The 25,918-nt window shown below is 41.4% G+C and overlaps 2 protein-coding genes across 4 annotated transcripts in view; both read right to left on the reverse strand.

Annotated features, from left to right (window-relative positions):
* Positions 1-1,431: 1,431 nt before the first annotated feature.
* larp4aa (La ribonucleoprotein 4Aa) lies at positions 1,432-14,462 on the reverse strand. Of its 2 annotated transcripts, XM_080898619.1 has the most exons (17): positions 13,916-14,462; positions 11,583-11,700; positions 11,073-11,231; positions 10,259-10,343; positions 10,007-10,143; positions 9,805-9,908; positions 9,596-9,706; positions 9,448-9,501; positions 9,144-9,353; positions 8,350-8,453; positions 8,104-8,145; positions 5,696-5,935; positions 5,039-5,090; positions 4,772-4,930; positions 4,535-4,668; positions 4,239-4,440; positions 1,432-3,899 (listed from the first exon to the last, which is right to left on the reverse strand). In XM_080898619.1, the coding sequence occupies exons 1-17, from the start codon at positions 14,030-14,032 to the stop codon at positions 3,498-3,500; spliced, it is 2,430 nt and encodes an 809-aa protein (XP_080754745.1). In that variant the 5' UTR covers positions 14,033-14,462; the 3' UTR covers positions 1,432-3,497. The 2 variants fall into 2 exon arrangements, with proteins under 2 accessions (XP_080754745.1, XP_080754746.1); XM_080898620.1 differs by lacking the exon at positions 8,104-8,145 and having other exon boundaries at positions 13,916-14,461.
* A 1,779-nt stretch (positions 14,463-16,241) lies between these two features.
* Positions 16,242-25,918, reverse strand: part of LOC308407089 (ATP-dependent 6-phosphofructokinase, muscle type-like) — a 29,518-nt gene continuing 19,841 nt past the window's right edge. For both annotated transcript variants that reach the window (XM_080898515.1, XM_080898516.1), the window contains 19 exons: positions 25,395-25,584; positions 24,635-24,800; positions 24,420-24,464; positions 23,989-24,097; positions 23,799-23,894; positions 23,615-23,707; positions 22,751-22,876; positions 22,584-22,648; positions 22,168-22,231; positions 21,914-22,060; positions 20,778-20,848; positions 20,620-20,707; positions 20,354-20,506; positions 20,094-20,258; positions 19,838-19,899; positions 19,207-19,318; positions 19,012-19,111; positions 17,472-17,577; positions 16,242-17,382 (listed from right to left, as the gene is read on the reverse strand). In XM_080898515.1, the coding sequence (XP_080754641.1) occupies positions 17,241-17,382; positions 17,472-17,577; positions 19,012-19,111; positions 19,207-19,318; positions 19,838-19,899; positions 20,094-20,258; positions 20,354-20,506; positions 20,620-20,707; positions 20,778-20,848; positions 21,914-22,060; positions 22,168-22,231; positions 22,584-22,648; positions 22,751-22,876; positions 23,615-23,707; positions 23,799-23,894; positions 23,989-24,097; positions 24,420-24,464; positions 24,635-24,800; positions 25,395-25,584 (2,100 nt within the window). In that variant the 3' untranslated portion in view covers positions 16,242-17,240. The remainder of the gene's footprint in view (positions 17,383-17,471; positions 17,578-19,011; positions 19,112-19,206; positions 19,319-19,837; positions 19,900-20,093; positions 20,259-20,353; positions 20,507-20,619; positions 20,708-20,777; positions 20,849-21,913; positions 22,061-22,167; positions 22,232-22,583; positions 22,649-22,750; positions 22,877-23,614; positions 23,708-23,798; positions 23,895-23,988; positions 24,098-24,419; positions 24,465-24,634; positions 24,801-25,394; positions 25,585-25,918) is intronic.

Here is a 25,918-nt window from a genome sequence, read left to right on the forward strand (position 1 = left end):
ACCACATATAGGCCATACGTCAGCGGCGGATCTAGAAAATTTCACATGGGGGGGGCAAAATGTCTAGGCAGGGTGGTACATACCTCTTCAGAAAAATATGTCAAAATCCCCTATACGTAAACAGAATCAAGAAATTATTGACAAAAACACTTAAAAATTATTTATTGTATCATTATCTCCTAAGAAAATAAAGGCTATAAGAGGCTTTTAGACAAACAAGCAATTAGTTTGTACAAGGTGGGCAGCTTAGGGGGCAAGGCTCTACAGCAGGAGGAAAGCTCCCCCACAAGATATGTGCTAATTTTATTTATTTTTGTTGTTTTCCAGCAATTATGAATCATCATAAGAGTGCATGAAGCCAAATGAAATTTGTCATTCAGGGGGGAGGCAGTGAAAAATTTTTATGGAGTGACACAATACTTATTAACACCACCTGTGGCATTGCAGTGAAAAATCTAGACCCTGTACCAGCTGAAATGCATGAATCCATTCTCTTCCGCTTATCCTTGTTGGGGAGGGGGCTGAAGCCTATCCAAGCTGTCTCAGAGCGAGAGGCAGGGTACACTCTGGACAGGTCGCTAGTTTGCTGCAGGGCTAAGAAAGAGACAACCATTCACACTCATATTCACACCTATGGGCAATTTAGAGTTACCAATTAACCTATTCCCACTAACTGCATGTCTTTGGAATTTGTGAGGAAGCCGGAGTACCTGGAGAGAACCCACGCAAACACGGGAAGAACATGCAAACTCCACACAGAAAGACCCTGGCCTGATGGTGGAACTGAGACCAACAAAATGTCTGATCCACTGGGATTTCCCCCTACAGCCATTTACTGAGAATGGTCTGCTAAAATGATATTCACCATGTGGCAGGTCTGTGTCAAAATACCTTGTTGGTGGCAGATTGGCCAGCCAGCTTCGAGCAAATAGTCACTCAAATAACCACTTGCTACAACAGAAGTATGCGGAAGAGCCTCTCTGAACACATTGGACCTTGAAGCAGATGTGCTACAGCAGCAGAAGACCACATTTCTGTCAGCTGAGAAGAGAAGACTGAAGCTGCAATACACACAATTTCACAGTGGAAGACTGGAAAAATGTTGTCTGCTCTTTTTGACTTTAAATGTTTTAAAAACAATTAAAATAAACAATGTAACAAATGATCAGAGATGCAGGATATTCAGTCTGTAGTTCTATTAACAGCTTGATACACTAAAAGAAAACATATGTTTCGTGTAGGTGCTTAAAACAAAACAACAGTAATAACTGTGACACTGGGAAGCCAAATCAAAATAATTTATTTTTGGTGACATTTCATACAGTTCTAAGATTGTGTCTCAAACACTTGGTTGATTCATGACTACATTTCCATTTGCCACCCCAACCCAAATTAACAGAAAATAACCCAAACATATTTTTTTTTGGGGGGGGGGGAGGGGGGAGCAAATCCTGTAGGTATTTTTGCAAGCCTGTCAACATCAACCATATGCTTCTAAAATGATTTCACATTACTCATGAGTAAGATTCTTTTTAAAAACAAAGTTAGTGCATTTCTTTAATTATACTAAATCACTAGCTGCTCATACTTATTAATGAAAAAAACTAAACAAAAAACAGCTCCAGTGATTGGATACTCGTTTACTGCATTACTAATCCCAAAGTCAACGCAACAAGTATTTTCTCTCAGCTGACATCTTAATCGGTACAGAAATGTCATATGTGATTTTTTTCATTTTTGCCAATGCGATTTCACACAACTTTGGGGAAACCAGCCTACCAAGATTGGGAGAAAAGCGCTGCATTAGAATTAAAATAAATAAATTTAAGAAAGCAATACATACAGTGAGTCAAACTTCAAATTCTAAGTTAACCTGTTTGTTTTCCAAAACTTAGAAGAAAAACAAAACAAAAGGAAAACAAAACAAAACAGCAAACTCACCCTAAAAGCACAAAACAATCTGGTGGATTGACTGGTCAAAAGCCTCCCTCCGTAAATTCAATACTAGAACAATTACATTCTCCCACACACGTTTCTAGTGAAGGGTTATTACAATATAGCATAGGTTACTACACCTCTACAGCTTTTTCAAAATCCAGTTTCACTGGGCCAAAGAGTTCCCCCAAAGATTACATTAGCAGACCTCATCAATAAAAATCTAAACTTTATCCTAGCACACTATAATCGCAGCCAGCTGGCACGTAGCACGTGAAAATATTCCAATTTCCTTTATATCCACAACTTGGCTGCCTGATAGTAAATAGCTATCATCATTAGCTAACAGCACTCAGTCTATTTTTTTTGACATTATGCCATTGTTAAGAACAAATTCACAGATAAGCTTAACCTGGATATCCCGTGATGATGATGATGATGATGTAGAAAAGCCAAACCTTGCCTAAAACCACTGGGCGCACCAAGCAGTCAAATCTTAGCGAAAACCTATTTGTTTTTCCTCATGAAAACACACGATCCCCCCAAAAAACAAAACCCACAACAAAACATGTAAACAGAGAACCTGACTGATAATCAACATGACGATATTCTGAATTCATCGGAACAGTTAAACTCAAAACACGTAAAACTCAACGTGAAAAACTTTGGACCAGGCTAGCAGGTTCACCGTGGCTAACAGCCCAGTGAGCCCCCCCTACAGAGCATCCGGGCTTTGAAGAAAAATCACACATCTGACCGCGGTGCATGTCAACACCTTCTGATAATCTGACGGAGAGCGTTTAAGCCAATCATGAACCAGGATCAAAATACCACCATAGAACACAATTCATTGATATACATTAGAAGACCACATTGTCCCGTTTCAGGACGATTCAGAATCTCTGCTGTAAAAATCAAAATGTTCTCAATATCATTACATCAGTGCGACAGCACCCTGCAGCACTTCAGTCATTTAGCTTAACAATCGATGCATACACAGACATCAGTCAACCCTTCAGTCATACTTGCAAACCTAAGCACACAAGAGAAAAAACAAAACAAAAACTGATGTCTCATTGCGTGTTAGTGATATCTTTGTATATGTACATGACATATATGCATGTTCTTTTTTCTTAGTGCATATTGTTCTTGCAGACCAACATCTATTCTTTAATTAAAAAAAAAAAAAGAAAGAAAAAAAAAAAAAAAAAGGTAGAGGGCCATTTACGAGGCCCAGCATCCCACCTTTCCCTAGCGGAGCATGAACGAATCAACAACCTTCAGGTAAGTCACACTTAAATTCTTTTAAGCGTATTTCTGAAGGCCAAAACAACGTTTTTGTTTCTTTTCCAATCACTCGTCAAAGTTCTTCAGGTGTCATTTTGCCCATAAGTCCTGGATGTCAGTCTCATTGCCACTTTAAAAGCCTCTCTTTGGACATGTTCCAGGGGGGTGGGGAAGGTGGCTACCATAATTGTTGTTGCTTTTATGTTATTCATTTTTATATAATTATATATATCCATGTATATATTCATACATCTTTTTCTATTGATATCAAGTTTTTATTTTGGCGATACTGGTGGGATGTTCTGCTCTTTTCCAGTGTGCCTGTATCCTCCCTGCGGGGAGCTGCGTCGGGGTGGTGGAGGACGCCTATGGTCCCGGAACTTGAGGCCCCCGGTGCCCCTGGGACCATTGCTGCGGTGGTAGCCTTGAGAGTCACGTTCACGCGGTGGCCGGCTCTCCTTGCATTCCCATCCCCCCTCCCTGTCGTGGCTTCTCTCGTGCTTGTCTCCAGGACTGCTGCTGGAGCCCGGCTCCTCGGCCTTGTTCACGCGCAATTCACGTAGTGGCTGGCCCGACGCAGTGCTAGAGGTGGCCGGGGTGGCCGGGGCAGGGGATGCAGGGGGAGGGTCCTTGGGTGGCCTTTGACACACTTCGGCGTAGCTGAGTTTACGGGGCTCCTAAACAAAAACAGAAAAAACATTTTTAAGATGGGTAAAACATACACTCATTTACTGAGTTTTAGCACCCTTCCAGTCAAACCCTCAGATCTCATAATCTTGACGCTCATTGGGGTAGGAGTGAAAATTCTGGACTTTTGGTGAGACAAAAGCATGGGGGGTGGGGTTGGGGTGAAATGAGAGAGAGAGAGAAGAAAAAAAGAGTGACAGAGATGAGGGATAGAGCCAAAGCCAGTCAATTCACTACCTCACTTTCCCTCTATGCGCAAAAGATCTCATCATCAGGAAGACAACTGTGCTCATGTGGCGGCAGCAACAACAGGAAAGTCAGATTCTCACCTGTGCAGGGGTGGGAAGAGCGGCTGTCGCAGGGGCAGCCGTGCTGGGTGTGGCTGGTGTGGAAGCAGCAGAGGTCTGAGGCCTGGAGCTAGGCACAGGCTGTGTGGAGGCGGGGTTGCCGGGAGTTTTGACAGGTGTGCGTGGAGTTGGTTTTTGAGTCGTAGGTTCCACCCGTTCGACTCTCTTCTCCTGACGAACAGTACTATCAGGACAAGAGGTTCAGTTAGCAAAGCTAACATTTTAAGTTTTATTGTAAGAACAAAACATGCTCAAATTAAGAGCAGAGACAATCATACCCAGAGGCTGAAGGTCCAAGTGGTTGAGTAGCAGATTTTGCTGCTGCCGGGGCAGGACTTATGACAGCCACAGCTTCCTCTGTGACTTGACCTGAACCTGGACTCGCAGTGGCTTCTTTATTGGCTTGTTCTGCCTATAAAAAGCAAAGTGCATGAATGTTACACTTGTGCAGTCCTCATTTCAACAATGCTTTCTATGCATCATTGTTCAAGAGATTTACAAACTCATTTTCTTACCTTGTCCCTGTACAAACCACGTACTACATCCGACATCCGGTTTTCTAACACTGGCTCCCCCTGTGTGCTGACCACACAGCCCGGAAGAGGAGGGAAGTTGGTAGCAGCCAGGTCAAACTTGGGTGGTGAAACCTTGACCTCTGTTAAGGGTACAGGCCTCTGAGAAAAGGAATTAAAAACAGAGCCAACGGGCAGAAATATCATTACATGGTTCATGGTTTTAAACACAACATACAAGTTTTATGGCCATAGGTAATTGCTGTTTACCGCAATCCTTTCTTCTTCTCGCCTCCTCCGTGTTCCTCTGTAGGTCGTACGTCTGAAATACAAATAAATAAGGTGTGAATAAAGAGTCAAGTCAGTCAAAAGTCATATGCATGCCAAATCCATTAAGCATGCGTCAGTCAATAAGCAAATTTCAATGACATCATTTGATGTTTACATATAAATCAGAAAGAAAATGTTTGAAGCAACAGACAAAAAAAAAAAAAGAACATGTGCAACTAGCTCAAGCACAGATGCTGCTGTTGACACTGGGGACACAGTGAGGCATGCTCCTGGCAGGGAGCAGTACATGAGACTTGCCAAAAAAGCAAAAAAAAAAAGTTTAGTTTTAGTCTTCAAGTTGATGATTAATGCTGTAAGTGGAATTTTGAACTCCCAAGTTGACTGTTTTGTTTGTTTCATTTACCAAAAAAAAAAAAAATCAAATCTGAGTAGTACCTACCCACTGAAATGACACTCATGTCTAGGTCTAAAAACCCTTTTACTCATTTAAACTGCATTTAGTTCAAAATATGGCTTTTGGTTAAAGTCAAGTCAACTCTAACCTGCTTAAATCGATGGAAATATCATAACCTATCAAATCTAACCCACGAGCAGCAGCTCTAACATTCGACCAGGTTTGAAACAGATGAGGCTTACCTTCCACGTCCAGCTACCCCACTGTCATCGCTGGCGTCCAATGAGGAAGAGGGGGGTAGATGCGAGAATGCCATGGTCAAGTCAGTGGTTGTCTGGACTGTGTTAGTAGTGGAGACGGCGGCAGTAGCGTTGGGAGCAGGAGGCTGCGGGCTTCGCAGTCCGGTCAGGCTTTCCAGTGGGACCGGTGTTACGGATGCTGAGGTCACGTCGTTTGGCCTCACCTGGGGCTTCACGTGGTTTCTGTTGTCGTGAGGGGAAAGTGAAGATCAAGGTTACTATGCATTTAAAATGCTCTGCATACAAATTGGCAACCAGTGCTTCCTACTGAACTTAATAACTTTTGGTTAAGGTGCTTGGTGCTTTTACACTTAAGTCCACGTAATATAAATTATTCCGTTCAGGATTTATATTTTTACACATTTACCAACTTTTAGTCGTGTATTTTTGCAGTCATAAAATACACAAGACATTATGCTTATGTGTTCCAAGGAAACAGATCTGTGTAATACACATCCAGAGCCTTTGAAAGCAGTTCAGCAGCTGTTACAAGTACATTAATCCAATTTGTTGGCTATAAGATGTTAAACCACTGTAGGGCTGTTCGATATAACTATATATTTCAGATGACGATATAAAAACGTCTATCGTTTCATATTACGCTATTGTTTGTTTCGTGGTGTCGCAAAATGAACTGTTTACAGCAATAGTTTTTCATCGTTTTGATGGTCACTGTAGAATTTCTCTCATATTTAAAATACCCACACTACGGACGGACAACTGCTTTATGCATTTCGTTAGCAACAACAAAGGTAAAACCGCTTGTTTATTTTCCACATAAACCTTTCACAATAAAGCTTAAGATCCTGTTGAGATTTTTCAAAATAAACTGAATCACATGAAATAGTATGCAGAGTGTTCACGGATGAGAAGCTAAAAAGAGCCGTCAGGTGCTAAAAAAATAAATAAAAACCTTAAGACAGGCTTTTCCCAGCAGCACGCCGTGTAATACTCACAAAAATTGTTAAAATTGTGTCAGTTTAAACTCGATTCCAGGTACACGACGCCCAGGTGAAAAACACTTTGTGCAAGTCGAGTTGCCCGAGATTCACAGAAGTTACAGAAAATGTAAAACTTTTGTGATAAATATCGTTGTCGGGACGATAAATGTCTTATATCGGGATATGAGATTTTGGTCATATCGCACAGCCCTAAACCACTGTATGAACTTAAGAGTAAATCTTGTGTTAAAACACTGAAAATCATGCACTGCAATCTGAGGTAATTAGAAGCCTATACACATCATTTCATTTGAAGTCTTCAAAGGAAATAAACTATTTTCTAGTGAAAAGAAGCTAAAACGGTTCAGTCAGTTCAAAGGAAACACTGGTGGCAACCACACTAAACTTGACAGTTTGCAAGGGAAATGGGACAACATGCTGTGTCTTCAGAGTAAACGTAGACATGCAGGTGGTTTTGGACTACAACTGAGGTCATGATTGGCTGAAGCAGCTAAAACTCAGATGTCAGAATTACTGTGTTTGGCTATCTGCAACCAATCATTAACTCACTGAGCAGAGCTGACAACACCCCTGCAAGACCTGCCAGGATTTGTGCCACAAATAAACCTTTTAGATGTTGTATGATTAGCATGATTTCACATAAACTTATCTTCCCACCGGTCTTTGACCCTCAGATCTCATAATCTGAACGCTCATTGGGTTGGGACTGAAATTCCTGACTTTAAAAGTCCACAGGGAGAACAGAGAGAGAGAAAGAAAGAGCAAAGAGAAAAGATGAAGAAAGAGAGAGAACCAAAGTCAGTTCTTCCATCCCTCTTTCCCTCTATGCGCATCATGATCTCATCACTGGGTCTGACTTATGTCTTTGTGAAGCTTCTTTTGAACAAACGTGATGAACACGCTTGAAAAAGTTGTCATCTCTTTGCACAAAAATGCAGTGTATGAATTGATGCTTGACAGCAGAGATGACCTACACTCAACTCCTGTCAGCATTTCTTTGTTACAGCATATGATGACAGTCACGAATGAAAGCAGCACAAATAAAAAGAAAGACTACACATGATGGATAGTTAGTTGTGATGTAGAGAAGCTGTCACATGTAATAATGTAAATGCAAAGAAGGGCAAGATGGCCTTAACTGGAAAAATAAATAAATAAAGCCAGTTGCTCGAAATCAGATTGCAGCCAGCATTTATCAAAGGAAAGACAAATCCAGGACGCTCATAAAAAGGCACCAAACATTTATCACAACTACAAGGACGATTATGGCCATAAAAATCTGCCTGGCAGAAGGCATGGGGCCTGTTATGTATTTAATCATTTGGCTACTGCGGTATGGTAAGAAATGAGGGAAGCAATGAAGCTCATTATATAGTATAACAGTGGTACCTGAAGGCATTTATTACATTCTTTCTTGAATAGAGGGGTACACTGTGGGGAAGTAAAAGAAGACAGGGAGTGATGAGCAGTTCCCTCTTTAACTTTAGACAAACTGTATTACAGAGATGGTCCAATGTTCACTGTTTAACTTCATGCAAACAAGAACACAAGTGATAAAACATTCTAATATGTTTGAGAAAAGAGACCCCCCCCAAACAAACAAACAAACAAAAAGCTCACAACAATAATCCTTACCGGCTTCTGTTGAATGGGCGAGAGATATTAAGAGAACTGGAGCTGGTCTTGTAGTGTCCAGCGGAGCCAAATCCATTCACAAAGCTACTGTTGGGAAACGGAGCCTGCTCAAGAGGTGGAAGGGGGCAAAAATAAATAAAAAAGTCAGTATTTACTAATCCTCCTTAAAGCAACACTTTTTTGCATATATCTGTTGTTTAGCTTTCCCCAAGGAGATGAAAATAGGTAAGCTCATTGTAGAGCGGCTTTAGAAAAGAAAAAAAAAAACAAAAACATCCCAGCCAATTCTTATGCAACATTGTGTATTTATGTCATTGACATTTCAGAAAGCAAAGCATCTGAATTTAAGCATCACAATAAATAAGGAAGCAATAACTAACAAGGGATTCTGCCACAGCTGGCGCGAAACACATTTTTCACGGTTGATTTCCTGCATTATATTTAGGTGCTGAATGCTGGTGATGAACGCAGACAAAAGCCTTTGAGGTGCATGAAGTGTGGCTTTCTGTTTTCTGGGTTTTAATAATCACACAGAACAGACATTAATGCCTGACTGTATTTGGCTATATTTGTAAAGATGCAGTTATTTCGATTAGTGCAAAATAAACTTGGATGATTAGTCGGCAGGTGTGCAATGGTCCCTGAAGTCCTGTGACAAAAACCCCTTCTATAAATAATAAATTAACATTAATAATACACTTTTAAGATTACACTGAATTCGCCCCTTTGACTGTAGATCCTCTGACAGAGGGTTTTAGTTAGTCTCACAGCAGCAAAAGCACAGTCAATCTCACCAGAGGCGTTTCAAAGTACGGTGTGGGCGAAGGTGTCCAGGTGGGAGGTACGATGCCGTAGAGGGGGTACTGCTGCTGGGGGTAGACGTGCTGCATGTAGAGCGGAGAGCTGTACTGGGACTGGCTCTGGGACTGCTGAGCGTACAGGCTGCTGTCCATGCTACGGTAGCCGTTCTTTGCAAAAAATGTGTTGATGGCCTTTATTCTGGCCTGTTGGTATGAATCAGAGGGGAAAATGTGTCAACAGACGTCAAGATGTTTACAGAAGGGCCTTTCCAAAATGTCAGATTTTAATTTAACTCACCATAATGGGTTTTCCCTGAAATGTTTTTACTTCTTCTCTCAAGTACTTGTACGCCTAGGGGGGCAAGAAAAAGAGTCAAACGACTATTAGTGATGCTGGATTTCATCTGAATACTTTAGACATGATGAAGAAGAGTTGAGCTGAGTACCTGTTGAGCATCTGTGTCCGATTGGAATGTGATGTACCAGTTGTTGTTGTGTGCAAACTCGACACTTATAACCTTTGGACAGTTGTCATTTTTGAACAATGACTCCACTTCCTGTGAATTGAATACAATGCATACTCACTTCAAGCATATAACTATGTTTTCAGTGCTTTAATGGCCTGTCAGTCAAACGTTTTTTTGTTTTTTTTTACCTCAACAGGTGTGGTTTCGGGAACTTCTCTCAAAATGATAATGCACCGCTTGTGATTAGGACGCACTTTCTCCCCTTTCTCATCCACTTGTACCATAGGAGAGGCTGGAAGGAAGAGTGGGTTTAAGAATATTTAAGCTGAGGCAAAAGACCAATCAGTACACACCTTTTTAAACATGAGCCATCCTCAGCTTTTCACTTACATCTCAACACATCCAGAATGAGGTCCATGTCTGTAGTGAGGACTTTAATGCTCTCCATACTGGCAATAGTCCAAATAGGGACAAACTGATCGCTGTCCATCTGGGACATCAGGTACAAATCCTTTGAGAGGTTCTCTCTGAATCAAAATAAATAAATAAATTCACGTAGATTAGCTTCTGCAAACAGTCAAGAGAAAACTATTTTCTAAATTTTGCGCATAAAAAAATTTGCTTTAGGTGTTGGCTTCTTACCTGGAGAAATAATACTCCAGTTCTTTCTTCAGAGACTCTCGCAAATTCTCAGAAGAGATTGGCTGTTCTTCCGTTTTTGAATCCACTGTAAAACATTAAAGAATCAATGGTTAAAAAAAAAATTGAAATGTTTTCTGTTAAAAAGCATTAATGACATTATTTTTCCAACACAACCTTTTTCTTTTCAAAGACATATGCTGATGTCACATTATAAGCAGTGACTGAAATGACTCCAACAGTGTCAGATTCATCCGTGTCATAAGCGCGACAGGAAAAGTTGGAGTTACTGGAAGAGCGGCTAGATTGAGGTGACTTTTACTCTACTCCATTCAAACTCAGATAAAGGTGTTGTTGTACACATACAGGGTGTACAACAACACCTTTATCTATGACCTTGGGGGGGCATTAGATTGCACAGGTGTAACTAACACAGGGGCCAGTGGTTCCAAGTTTCCACAGTGGAGTATATGCTTAGCAACACAAGTGATTAAGACAGGGTTTTTGTCAGGGTGGTAATTAAATACAAATAACTCTACAGGTTAGGTGTGACCCAGCAGTCTCTCAGTTTAGCCAGTGTTTCATCTGGCTCCCAGACAAATTTCCCTCGTGGAACAAAGAGTTTTGTGAACACGTCTGCATGAAAGTCCTGTATTTTAAGCTGTTGATACATTTTATGGTATCAGATCACTCAATCTGCCACCTCAGTGCATTCAAGCTGTTCATAATTTCCTGTTTTCAGACGTATTGAAAAAAAAACACAAATTTTTAGCTGCAGCCTGTGTGTGTGAAGATGACTTCTTGTGTCAAGACTGACCTGAGGTCCCTGTTGTAGACTCAGCGGGGGAAAAGCCCAACTCTGGAGGGTCCATTCCATTTACTGCTATCTCAGCTGTTGCTGTGGAGCTGCTGTTATCCAGGGCCGGGAATCCCACGGTATACTGCTTGCACCCAGCAGACGGAGGCTCAGAATAACCTGTGAACAAGGTAAAGAGTCTGATTCAGAAAGAGCAGTCTATTTCAAACTTACCCACATCTTTGATGGTTTAGCTATTTATTGTTTGTGTACATGAAAAAAGTTGCGACTTATACAGATGCCATCTAAGAATTTTTTTTTTTTTTTTTTTTTAAAGTAGTAAGGCCCCAAAATTATTTTAAAAACACCAATAACAACGTTAGGAGTGTTGACTCAAAAAGGGGAAATAATCCCATGAGTAGACATGGGTGTCACAATGTCCAGTTTCCCAAAAAAGCCTTCAAACTTATTTTCCAAACACGTGCTGTAAAGCGCAATAAAATCAGTTTAGCATTCTCTTTCATTTCTTACCCTCATTGAGATCCGAGGGAGACCAATGAGGGTTGCTGGTAACGGTCTCGCTGGGGGCCACGGGCATCTCCTGCCACACCTTGGCATTAGGATTCAAACCAGCACCCTTGAAGGTGACCTTTAAAACAGAAAGAGGAGGATCAATCAAATTTGGTTCTGACAAACACTGAAAGCAGAGTGATGTTTATTTTTGAGCAGAGGTAAGTTGTCAGTTATCTAAATTTTACTGTTGAAATTTAAGAGTTTATATTTAAGCACTGAAATGCACACAACGTTTCATCTGTTTAATGCTTTTAGTGGTTCTTCAAACGTAAGACGCATTCAAATAAGGGCTCTTTTGACTAACAAATGTGTGACCATTTACACATCTGTCACCTGAGTTTTGCTTCTTTTTTTCCCCGGTTGCTTTTTATTCCTTTTTAAGAAACAGAGTTTTAAATTTTAGACCTCTGCTGCACGTCTCAAGGCATGTTTGCCCTTACTCCAGCAGAGGTTGAAGGAAGGAGGATGCAATCCAAGTTACAGTCAATATTGAACAATCCTTCACACCCTTTTTACCTTGTGCTGGACAGCCATAGGAGCATGTTCAGCAAAAGACTCATTCAACCACAATACACCACAAAAACACCACATGAAATCACCCCTACTATTGGCCAAAAAACTTTATAACTCCCCCTTATGACACCTAGACTGTTATAACTAATACACTGTCTATAATGTTTATAGTATTGTTCTAATATGGCAGTTTGAGTGCCTTAGTTTTATCCAGTTTTGTTTATATTTTATATTTCATTTGTATTTTTCCCCATTTATGTTTTAAGTGTGCATCTGAATGAAAATTACTTCCCTCTGATATTAATAAAATATTTTGATTCTGACACCAAGGGACAACAAAGCCAAACTAAATTATGGTCTTCAACAACACCATAATAGACTAAGAGAGGAGCTGTAGATGGGTCATAGCCAACTACAGCTATGTCTGCTGATTTTCATTGATTAAATTTATACTGATGGCTGGAACATCCCAGTGACACATGTCCCCATAAGGCCTTGTGATCTCCTGTCAACAAAATCAGCCCTTACCCTGTTCACCTCAAGGAGGGGTGACTATAAAAGCTGTGTGTAGTCAAAATATTTGCAAACGAACACGTTACATGTTACCTTCACCAGCACAAATTTATTTCCCATGTATGTTATCCACAGATCTGATGTGACTCTCCATACCAAACCGGCTATGGTCTGGCAGAAGAAATCCTGACCCTGCAAAGATCTGTGGCCAAGAATAGATTGCACACTGACACATTAAGATCTACAGACACCGATGTGATCTTGATGTGAGCTAACTGTGGACTGTGCTTTTAATCTTGTGTAAAGTGGATGGCAGCTTCCTGCTAAACTGTCAGATTTACTTCACATTGTCATTCACCACCTGCTAACAGATCCTGGCTCTTTTTTGCAGAAGCACTTGGCCTGACAAGAGCAGCTCCCGGTGGTAGTATGGCTCAGGGCACTTCTCCTCCCCGATCACACAATAAGAACGGGATGTATACCCATAGGAGAGGCCTCTGTGCCATTCAGACAAGCGCGGACATTTATGTGCAGTGCAACTTGACACATGGTTACAATGCACGCTTCTGTGTTACAGGCCACAGCGAGCCAAGCAATGTCAGCTGACTGCGCTGCGCAGCAAAGGCCAGGTATTTGCAACGCATGTCACTGCGCTAGCTAGGTCTGCTAGCACCGCGATTAGCTCACAGATAACGGAGTGAATGAACACTATCATTCGGCCAGTAATTGAAGCATCGTTCACCCGCTAACGGAAAACAACTGATTCGGCGCGTGTCCGCTTCAAATACCACCGCAGTCATCCTAAAGCTCTGTCAAAACTTAACTTACGGGCTAATGATTACTCAGCAAACTACTTAATGAGCTTGCTGGTTACAACGGCTAAGCTACAGTTAGCAGCTATCTGAATGAGCTGCGGTAGAGCTACTGCTATAACCCCCCCCCCCACACACACACACACACCGCCACCATCACCAAGTGTGTAAAAGTAAAGCTTGTACTGGCAGCAAGTAGAGTAAGTAGTCGTGAAAGTCTTTGATTCTGGTCCCGCTTTCTCACATAGTCACAAAACAGTCACGCAAAAACTCACACACATTCACAAACGCGCTCAAAGTTTCATTCTTGATCTTGTTTGAGTTAATTTTAGATGTGTAATAAATAACAAAGCTAATTACGCAGAGGGGGCGTACTGTGCTAACAGGTCTCCCTGTTAGAAAGCGGCAGTCGCTTAGCCAGTAAGCTAACAGGCTAAAGAAGGCCTCACTCACCATGCCGCCTGACCCTCCCTCGCTCCCCAGCGGAGCCTCGTCCTTCCCACCGGTCTTCGGTCCGGGATCAGCCTCCTCCTGCAGCAGCGGCGGCTCTCCGCTCTGGTCTGAACTCATCAGCCGCTCCTGACTCACTTCTACCCCGTCGCGTTCTCCCGGCCCCCTCCTGCCACCACCGCCGCCGCCGCTTCTCCCCGAAACGCCGGCTGAGTTCAGCAGTCAGTCTGGTTCTCTCCTACTCGACTCTGGATTGGCTAACCGGCTAGCGGGTATGCTACAGACTGAAGCTAGCGTGCGTATGAATCAACGAAGCGGGCTAACGACTAGCTAGCTCAATGAATCAAGCTCACACGCCGAGAAACTAATGGTACAAACAGTGCCAAACCATGACTCTTCTTAAACGGCGGTCCCCACTGGCGTTTCGTCAAATACTACAGCACACACCGGGTTCGTGAGGCGCATTCCTAACCGGGCGACCGGAGCGGACACTGGGGACACGCACCTTTCCTCAGCGCAGGCACACAGTCCGCCGAAGTCCCGGCTGCCACCGCGAGAACTCGGTGACCTCTACGGCGCTATTTCCTTTTCCGGATTTACACTGTAGTTTTTCTTTAGTAAGAGCACTTACATCGAGACCCAGTCGCTGTCTTTTTTTTTCTTTTTTTTTAAAGAATAAATAAATACAAGAGGTGAAATCCATATAATGTTATTTTTCGGGTACCAGAGAATCTGAACTTATTTTCCTGACTTTAAACCATAAGAAATCCATGACATAAATACATAAATAATAAGACACACACTGGGATACATACCTTTTTTGTGCTGTAGGCCATTTCACCCTTCATGCGTGTTTTCATTATTTCTTATTACTTCTTGTAATAAATGCAGCTTAAATGCAGCACTATGTTGGGCACTGCATAAGCTTTATATACAGGCCACCAGCCTGCTGCAATTCTCTGAAGTATAGGCTTTCAGTTTCAGTTACTGTGCTGATTACATTGTGAAAAGGCAGTTTGTTGATTACCAGCAGGAATAATGAGTGATTTGGGACCTTTTGTGTGGCAGCAACAGAAGTAAAAAGGAGAGCGCTGTGACGTAATCAGATTTCCTGGCACCCTGCTCTAGATGTAATCAGGAACAGATGATTAAAATAAATTTCATTAACCCGAAAATGGGTTGTCAAAGATAGGTAACATTCTATTATGCTGGTAATTATGGATCCATAATTGGATTATCAACATTGTGAATGAGAATGGCTCCAGTGTTTATGTACCATTCAAAACAAAGCACTCAGGGACTTGGGGTATTTGTGTGCAGCCCCAAACATGTGCTTGACAAAAGACACAGAGACCTGCTAAGATTTTCAGATATCATTACTGAAAAACCCAGAATTTTCTGAATTTTAACCTGAGTTTGACGCACACTACACAGCTTGGTGCAAAGCAGAATGGATCAATGCTCTGACTCATCAGACCAATCAGGATTCTTACAATCTTGCATTTTATCAAATTAGCCTCAGTTTCCTGATCTTAGCTGGCAGGAGTGGCACTCGGTGTGGCCTCCATCTGCTTCAAGTTTTGACATGTTATACATTCAGAGATGCTCTTTCACATATTTGGGTTTTAACTTATAGTTATTTGAGTGACTGTTGCCTTCCTATCAGCTCAAAGCGGCCATTCTCCTCTGACATCAACAAAGCAGTTTCACACAGGGAACTGCTGCTCACTTATATTTTCTCTTTTTCAGACCATTATCTGGAAACCATAGACATGTGATCAGCAATTCTTGACATACACAGCCCCACACAAACAACCACATCACATTTAACCTCCTAGGACCTTGTGTCCACATATGTGGACATCACATTTTGGATTGTCTAGACCTAAAAACACTAATATTTCTCTACAAGTGCCTGATATCCACTTAGGAGGACATTCTACTGCCACTGTTCTATCAAAATTTAAAACAAATGTCCTCATATGTGGATCTCATTTTTGTCAGAAATAAAAATGAGGTTAAAAAAAAAGATCTGGCAATTCTTTGTTTTTACATTCATGAGGTCCCAATATGCCCAAATATCAAAGAAATATTAAAAATGCATGCCATGGAAGAGCTCAAGTCTTAGGAGGTTAAAGTTGCTTCTCTGGCTGATTAGCTATTTATGTTAAAAAGCAGTTAAATGTGTGTACTTAAAAAAGTGGCGAGCGAGTAGGCCAGGGTTCTATAAATCACTATATAAATTTGTTCTTTTCAAGTCTATGTATCATCACAGCGATATGGGAATTTCAGCAAAACCATAAATTAGTAAGTGCCTCAAAAGAATAAGTCAGTAAACAAAGCTTTTATTAACATGTTATAACATTTGTTACCAGAAAATTTACCAAAATTTATTGAAAACAAATAAAACAAAACAAAGGCTGCTTCAGTTGTAGTCACAGTTCTTCGTTAAACATAGGTAATCTCTTTTTGTTATGGCTTTTTCTACATACATTTATTTTTATGACAAACCCATACAAACAGAGCTTATTCAGAGAATAATATATCTGTGTTTGAATATGTGCAGAGGATATTTAAACAGATCGCTATGAGTCCATCTTTAGCTGCACCCAGCTCAAGTATTGTTCAAAATCAGGATAAAGAAAAGGAGGCTGAATGTGTACCGATGGATCACGTTATTATAGCTGGCTGCTTTTACCAGACATCAATGGTTTTCAATTGGGGTTCAAAATTTTCGGGGGCAAGAACCTCTTGGAGTAAAGGACGTTTTCTAAAGATTTGTGATTGAGGCTTACTAATTCAGATGCATTAGGTGTAATTATATCAGCGCTTCCAGTGACCTAAAATTCATACGTATAGGTGTAACGGGTACAATTTACTATGGCTACAAGGAAAAACAAAACAAAAACACTAAATGACGTCTAGATGATCATCAGGTCACGCAGTTGCTAAATATGTAAACTTTTAATCACTGTGTTCGCTGTATGGGTTTTGATCAGACACCATTTCCAAAATAGAGTGTAAATTAAAAATTAGTCTGCTAGTTTCTCTGGACAGATCACATTAATTGGCATTAATCACCAACAACACAGTGTTTTGGGGGGATTATCAGTCATCTTTAATGGCTTGTTTTCTTCTGCACTGTGTATTCAGGAAAAGCTTTTCAGGATGAGGAGGGCTACAAAGAGGAAGCAAACAATCAGGACAGGAAAGATAGCAGCTCTTTTACTGAGGCAGACAGATGGTTAAACAAGAAAACACAAGTTTGTTTATGGAAAAGAACAAAATCCCCCTGTCCAACTGCGTACTAACAGGGAGCAGATGGCGTCTACTTCCCAAGAAAGCTACTCTTCTTGATCACATGCTCCAAGTCGGCGTGTTCAGAGGTGTCCAGTTTGATGTCATATTTAGCCAAGATCTTCATGATGGGCCTGATTTTCAGCCACCACTGTATCTTAGGGATGCGGCGCCTGCAACAGATGGGAGGGATCATTCACTCGGATGCTTGTTATTGTACTTATATTCTTACAACATGTGAGCTCGAAAATATATATCATACTCAAAATCTGTGTCTTCCTTCAATTCAGCGAGAGGTTGGAAGGTGAGTGCCCTTTTTCTCATTCCCAGCACGCAAGCGGAGTCTGCTGTGTTAGCAAAGATACGACCTAAAAGCCCCAAAGACAAACTGATTAACTAATTCATGATTCACATTCCACATGACTTACTGAAAGGAATATTCATAACATATGATTATGTATGAAAAATGTACATTTAGAATGACAAAACATGACGTAGATCTGCTACACGATTGTTGTCAATGTTTGGCTCGGCCACTTGGAAGCTTTTACATATTAGAGCATTGAACGTAAAAACAATCATCTGGTCTTCAGCAGCTTTAAAAACAGCACCCTTTTCAGTTTCTGTGAACAATTTCACAGTTTCATTGTTTATTTAACCAAAACTAAATTAAAAAGCAGAAGCATTGTTTGAAAAACTAAAGCTCACCCCGTTGTACAGCAGTTTTATGTATCACTGTATCAGTCTTTCTAATGTCCACATATTTATGGCAGCTCTGGACCTTGACTAGACTATTGCACCACCTTGATTCTTTTCTTTTCCAGCTATTGTGTTGTAGATTAGCTGGTGTGACTGAGATCATTGTCCTGTTGTGCGAGCTAGTTTCAGCCCAGCTTTAGCTGTCACACAGATGGCCTCACATTTAACTGTAGAATACTTCAATAGAGAGGTGCCCTGATCCTGTGGCTGCAAAACAAGCTGAAATCACCACCGTGCTTGACCGCTGATATGAAGTGTCTCTTCTGACCAAACACAGCACTGGGTATTATGGCCAAATATCTCCCTCTTTGGTCATGTCTTTCAAAAGGACATTGTTCTAGGGGTTTTGTGGTTTGTTTAGAAGCAATTTTGCAAATCCAAGTCATCATTTAACGTGCTAACTGAGGCCTATAGAGTCTGAAATGTAGCACTTGGGTTTTTTGCAGTTTCTCTGAGGATTGCATGGTCTGACCTTGGGGTGAATTTGCTGGAACATCCACTCATGGAAATACTGGGAGCTTTTCTGAGTGATCTCCACTGGAGAGCAATCCTCACTGTAGAATGATGGACTTTATCTGACTGATGGGCAGCAGCAGTTGCTCCTCTAACAGCTCTGCTGATGTCTTTCCTCCTTGGCGTCATGTTAACACACATTTGAATGCTGCAGAGCAGAAAACTGCCAAAAGCTCTGCTTTTATAGAAGTGCTCACACTTAAAGATGATCAGTTAATCAAGTGCAAGATTGGCAGCAACTGGCTGCTATTTACCTTCTTTTTCACACATTTGTCAAATAAATCCCAAGATGATGTAACAGGTCATGAGTTGCTGTTTATCGTATGTTTTATTAACCAAATTTTAAGGTTAATTTTGATATGTACAGACTTATAACTGACAGAAGGTGTACTTTTTCTTTGCTATGACTTTACAACATGAAATTAACTCTACATATAAATATATCAGATTCAAGAAACTTTACTTCAAAACTTTAAACAACGGCATATTTCATCATATATAACACAGAGTTTGGCTTTAAGTGCACATACCATGCCTATAGCACTCCTTCAGTTTGTCAGTAAGCCACAGAACTGCCTTGGCACCCATCTTTGTGCCAAAGTTTCTGTCGAAGGGTGTAGGAGTGCCGCCCTGCAGTTGGTAGAGGACACGCAGTTAGAATAAATCACAGAAAAATGAGGAGCAAACCAATTATTGCGTTTGGACATTTCCCCTCATGAACACACCTGCTGCATGTGTCCAAGGACATTCTTACGGCAGTCAAAGATGCCTTTTCCCTCCTCTGAGTACAGGTTGAAGATGAAATCAGTCGTGTAGTTGGAATTGCAGCTTTCATTCCTTTTGAACAATGAACAGTAAATTATTCTGCTGTTGCCTGAAAATAAATGGACTTTTATCTGGTTTCAGAGCATGAATTATGGGTCCTGTTCACAGCAGACATTGTAAAGGTGTAATAATGGCTCATTTGAATTCAACTATGACAGTGAGCCAATCAAACTAGAGCAGATAAATAAAATTCTTTACTAGTTTTATTATTTAAACCGTCACTTTCCTATTTTGAAATGACATGCTTTCAGTTAAAATTGCCTGTTGTATAAAAGAACTCGTCTCCTGGGTTCTTATTGTTTTGAATATCCTGAGTTTTTGGTGTTTGTACTACAGAAAATTGAAGCACTCGCTGTGAGTTTGTGATTGATGCTCTGCTAAATCAGTGATTCACAATGACTAGAGGGTTACAACAACTGGATATTCCGAAGATTTACTCAGTAGCAGTTAACCAGATTACTGGTTTTATACCAGGTATTTACCTTCTTCCTGTTGCACTTCATTTCTTTTCCCTGCCAGAACAAAACCTACCTGAGCACCAGACCTCTCTTCACTGTTGTCTTCATCTTCTCCACCATGTGCTGGACGTTCGCCTGTGAGCAAAAGTTCACCTAATTACTTTTCAGACTCCATAAACTTTAAAGACAGAAAACTGAAACCAAAAGAGTGCAACACAACGAATTCATTATGTTTCTGTCCTCAGGAAGAAACTGCCCTCTTAAGACAGTCACTTCAAGCAACTCACACTTGATGGCCATGCCCTCTTCTTCACCGACTTTCAGCTCACCTCCAGATCTTTAATGTCGAATTTTTCCTCAAAGATGTAAGCGGCATCAGCCCCAGCAGCCAGACCTGCCATGGTGGCTAAGTAGCCACAGTATCCACCCATAGTCTCAACGATAAACACGCGGCGCTTGGTGCCTGCTGCAGACTGCTTGATCCTGTCACAGGTCTGCAGAGAAACAAACCAGAAAGTAAAAGATAAACTGCTTCCTTTTTAATTTATGTTTGTGCATGTGCATATATATTTGCTGTTCAGCCACTAACGGAGGTGATGGTGTTCAGGGCAGTGTCAGCGCCGATGCTAAAGTCAGAGCCAGGGACGTTGTTGGATACGGTGGCAGGGATAACCACAATGGGAATGCACATTTCCTCATATTTCTCCCTAGCCTGCACCAGCTCAAGGCCTCCAACATACGCCTGCAGCAAAAGAGGAGACGCAGATTCATTTTTTTTTCTGTGCTTCTAGTTTCAGGAACTTCTGCTCACTTTGAATGAGCAGAAGAGAAACAAAGCCTTCTGCCACTTCTTACCTCAAAGCCGCCAATGATCACCAAAGCGTGGATGTTGAATTTGGCGATGTTCTGGCTGATCTCCTCCAACCTTTTGCCTGGAAGAGTTCTTCGGGAATACAGGATACATGTTTATTTTCCAAATATAAAATCAAAGAAACAAAAATGCATATTTTTACCTCTTGGTGCCCAACATTGAACCTCCTTTTCCAGTCCAGCCACTCACAGAAGTCCAGATAATGGGCTCGATCTGTAGTGAACAGGAAGATCTAACTGAGCTTATATAATAAAAGTAAAACACTTATAACTATTGGAAGACAAAGTACAGTACTCACACATGAAAGCAATGACTTACTTGAATTATTTGAAAGCATGTATCTGCATTTGACCCCACCCAATAAAAACAGAAGAGAAGCAGAGGTCTTTTATTTTGAAAGGCCCGTTTTTGTTTTTTTTTTCTTTACGTGACACATAGATGCAAAAAGGGCTTCAATGGGAATAGCTCCAATTTCATGGGTACAGGGGCGTTTATATTGCTCCCAATATAAATTCCGAGCTAATCAACTGAACAACAACTGAACCAACTAATGCCACACACACACACACGCGCGCGCACACACACACACGCACACACACACACACACACACACACACACACACACACACACACACACACACACACACGCACACACGCACACACACACACACTGAGTCCAGTCAACAACTTCACCACAGCAACTTCTCTCTCTCTCTGATGCTACAAGCAAGAACACTGGTTGTTAATAACAGCAGTTAACAACAACAACAACAATGTAGGGATATTTTTTTAAATCCTTCTCCTCACATACATAATCAGGCCCCATAATTATCCTACAAGAGCAGTTTATTCTCAGACTGGGGGCTTATTTGTGATTCTTGGAGTATTTAAAAGTAGAATGGGAGGCCGAGCCCTTAGTTTTCAGGCCCTCTTCTGTGGAACCACCTCCCAGTTTGGTGGTGCTCATTAAAGTACACATTGATCTTTCTTCTAACATGTGTTTTCAGTGCTTTGTTAGCCTTTTTATGTCTTGCATGTATGTCGCCATTCATACTTAATATCTTGCCATTGTGACCACCACGTGTGATAACATAACAGTTGTCGTCGCTGTTTGATGGATGTTTTATGCTCATATTTTTTGATCTGACAGGGAACAAAACACCAGAGGCAACAAAAAGCAGTTCTAGTCTTCGTAACCGAAGTAGGAAGAAGATTCTTGCACGTGTGACACTGGTTCTCTGGTTTAAAAGGATAACAGATTACCAAAAAAATTATTACCTGTCCTTGAGCCAGACCGTCGAAACCTTCATGGACTGCCAGCATGGAGTGACCCTGGATGATGCCCATCCTCACCGCTGCACGCACGGCAGCGTTCATACCAGCACAGGGGGCGCCGATATTCATAATGGCCACATTGATGTTACTCTGCCAGCGACAGATGGACACAATGAGACAGCTGAAGGTCCTTAAACATGATTCAGTAACAACAGGGAGTCAGGACGAGTCTGGTTTAGAAGGTGAAGGTCGCTCACCTTAGTATCTGGAGGATTGATGTGAGCCAGCAGCTTGTACGTATTCCAGTTGTTTTCAAAACTCCTACACATCATAAAGGAGGGTTAGTGGGTTATTAGCTAGATTAAAAATACGGCTCAGCTGTTAGACTTTTACAGTGTTTAGTCAGAATAAACAATATAAAATTATTGTAGTCAGTATTTTAATGATTTTTCCTTTTTGTTATTAGGCATTACTTAATATTTAAATGGTATTGCAAGTTTTACTTTAAAGTTTTTTAATTGATTGCATGTGCCATCTAATGTCTAATTTGTTCAGCCCACAGAGCAGATGACATTGGCAGAGCCTGAAGCTGCACAATTCAGGCTCCATAGTTATGCAAAGTTAGTCGATCACTTAAATGTTTTATTGCTAATACTCTCTGTGAAACACGTACTTTCCTCTGAGCTTGATGGCATCGTCAAATCTGCCCTGAGCCATGGCAGCAGTCACTTCTTTTGTCTGTAAAGCGTAAAGTCATTGTAGTGTTAGTGGATATCCCTCAGAACAGGCAAAGCAACACACTAATCATCTTTTTCCTTGGGTGAAAATACTCTGACGTACCACTTGCACGCACTCCATGAGCGGCAATCTGACGGCTTGATTCCCCGACAGGGTGACCACACAGGCGGGAGTGTCTGGGGTGGCCTCCAGCAATGCCATCACCGCCTCCACTCCCATCCTGCTGCCCTAGAGTAAACCAACAGAGCCAGTTCACCAGAGGGTGTACTACGAAGAAAGTTCAACACAGCTAGGCTTTCTTTCCGTTAGCTTTCTTGACCCAGTTCAGCCCTTCAGGCTTCGTTCATGCGCATCTAATAAAAACAGGTGCTTCGCGGATTATATGACTCTTCTGTATAAAATGATCCCTATGAGCGTCACCTACTCCACTCACAGATGTTATCAGATGATGATAATGAAATGGTGACTACAAATATATAAAGATAAAAAGATAAAATATTACAGTAAAATGTAAACACACTGTTACAAATAAGACAGGAAATTAATGCTGCAGAAAACTGTTAATGTGGTGATTTAGTGCACAGAGGAGTAAAATAATTCAAGTTTATTTTATTGCAGACTGCACCCTCTGTACAACTTGTACATATAAAACAGGTTCTCCTAGCAGAGACTCTATATCCTGCTTTATATGCTGTAAATAAAAGAAATGTATTAAAAATGTTGCATTTCCAGAGGATTTTAAACCTTCTCCAGACCAGGTTACGTGTTCAAGGTAAGTTACCATGGTGATTTAGCCATTTAAAAGCTACTTTTTTAAAGAAACTCAGACTTTTAGCTCATTATGGTTTACTACTCCATTAATTCTTACTTCATAGTACACTCCTCAGGAGTCAGGAGCCTCAGTAGAGGCAGAAGTAGAGCTGTGTACTGTGTGGATTCTACTCTGCGTTTTACTGGGACACTCACCAGGATTCTGTCGAAGGCAGAGGGTGTTCCTCCTCTCTGCACGTGTCCAAGAACAGTGGTGCGGGTATCAAAGCCGAGTCTGTCAGTTACCAACTGGACACAAACAAATCCAGCTCTTTGTTCAGTATACTGTCAGCATAGCTTACAATAATACTCGCACAATAGTAAGAACCATACAGCTTACCTTTTTGATCTGGTCAGATGTAATCGGTTTGCCATCCTTGCACATCGCGCCCTCGGCCACAATGATCACATTTAGTCGAGATCCACGGGCTCTTTGCTAAAGTAAAAAAATAATAATAATAACAGAGATAAAAGTACAAATATGCATGCAAAGAGAGGATGTGGGTATCTTCAAATGAAGAAACACTTACGTCTGACAGCCTCCTGCACAAGTGGTCCTCCCAGCCATCATCTGGCGGCATCTCGGGAATGAACACCCAGTCAGCTCCACAGGCGAGAGCCGTCACCAGGGCCAGGTAACTGCACGCATGTGTGCAAACACAAACGGTTAAGCAGCCTGATTCATAGACGTAGCCACAGGAACATGTTTTTTCGGCTGTACTTTTAAATCACAAAACCTCTTTGACAGTCACAAGATCCCACCAGTCCACTGACACAAACAATACAGAGGCATTCAGGTCATTTGTGCACCAGCATCATATTAATAAGAAGACTGTAACTGGAGAGAGTTCGTTATGTTATGCACTGTAACTACTTGTTGCACACATGAATGAGAATAAATAAGTCACGCAAATATAATAGTCTCTCAGTCTAATGACACACACACAGATAGAGTACTGACCCACAGTGTCTGCCCATCACTTCCAGGATAAATGTCCTCTGGTGGCTGTGGATTTTGAAAAAAATGAATATGCAGAATCAGTATATCCACTATAAACTGACAGGCATAAGAAAGGCGATACGTCCATTTTTTTCTAGAGTTTTCTACCTGTACATATGTGCAAACTATTAGTTTGGTTGACAGATTCACTTTTTGAATGCACAGTGGGGTCTGACCTCTGTGCAGTCGTGGTGATGGCATCCACCACCTCAATGATGCGGTGCAGTGCCGAGTCAGTACCGATGGTCATGTCAGTGCCGCAGAAGTCATTGTCGATTGAGCCGACCATGCCAACAATATTGAGGTGGGACGATTTCTTAGCTTCTTCCTCAGTGATCTTACCTGCAGACATGATACATAATCTGATGATACAAACATTGGTTTGTTTGTTTTTATCCCCCTTTTTAATTTTCATGGTTTTCATTAGGCGAATGCAGCTATGTTTAGCGCCGTTTGTCCAAGACAAATTTCCAAGTGGAACAATAAAGTTTATTCTTATCTTTCTTTCTTGCAGCCTCAGACGCACAGGCCTAGAGACTGGTTGTCAACCCCTTGGTATCTACTGGTTGCTAGGGTAAAATGCTTATTGCCAACCACATAGTGAGTGGAAAAAAATGTAAAATTCAGTTATTTAGCCCTTACTGGAGCTTGTATGAGTTGTGTGACTGAGGCTTTAACTTATAAATTTAAACTTTATGCAGCATTTTGGAAACGTCCCCAAATTTAGTTTTTAGTGGTCAAAACAAAGCACACCACTGTATATTCCTAGTGAATGCACATGCTTTTCATTATTTTCCCCTACCCCGTCTTTTTGTGATGAATTAGAAGCTAATCTTGGAAGAGAGACGAGGACAGACAGATTTAGTCAGACACAAAAAGACGAGGCTGAAAGATTTGACACATTCACGATTCTCGCAGCCTCGTTTGTCTCTTTACCTGCTCGGACCAGATCAACCAGCAGCCCGCTCCACTCGGTCCTGAACTCGTTGGCTCCCGTCAGACTGCCGTCTCCACCGATTACACACAGGTTGGTGATGCCCAGCTTCACCAGGTTGCAGGCGGCCTTCATACGACCGTCTCTGGTTCTGAAGTCCTTGCAGCGAGCGCTGCCGATGACAGTACCACCCTAACACAGGAAGAGGAGAAGCTTTTATAACTGGCTTTGAAAACGTTAATGCAGCATTGACAGACAATTAACCCAACAGTGTTTTCCATAACAGTTAGATATCATCGGGTCAGCTTTATAACAGCTCATTAGGGTGGCCTGGATTCCCATGGAGTGAGGTTGCATCACGAGTAAAGACGATATCTTAGAAATCTGCCGCAGCCTCTGCTGCCATTCACACACACTTCATAAATGTCAGTGTGTCACTCCTTGCCAGACTGCTGTATTTAGACAAATAACTATGAATGATGCCGTTCAGTATTACCACGATCCTTAAATCACAGGGCAGAGTCAC

This window comes from Rhamphochromis sp. 'chilingali', assembly GCF_963969265.1.
Source record: "Rhamphochromis sp. 'chilingali' genome assembly, chromosome: 12".
NCBI lineage: Eukaryota > Metazoa > Chordata > Actinopteri > Cichliformes > Cichlidae > Rhamphochromis > Rhamphochromis sp. 'chilingali'.

Coding starts and splice junctions, on each gene's coding strand:
- larp4aa (XM_080898619.1), bottom strand. CDS start 14,032: ATGAGTTCAGACCAGAGCGGAGAGCCGCCGCTGCTGCAGGAGGAGGCT. Junction 10,344..11,072: donor GTCTACAACAGGGACCTCAG/GTCAGTCTTGAC, acceptor AATGTTTTACAG/TGGATTCAAAAACGGAAGAA. Junction 8,146..8,349: donor CGCCCATTCAACAGAAGCCG/GTAAGGATTATT, acceptor ACTTCCCCACAG/TGTACCCCTCTATTCAAGAA.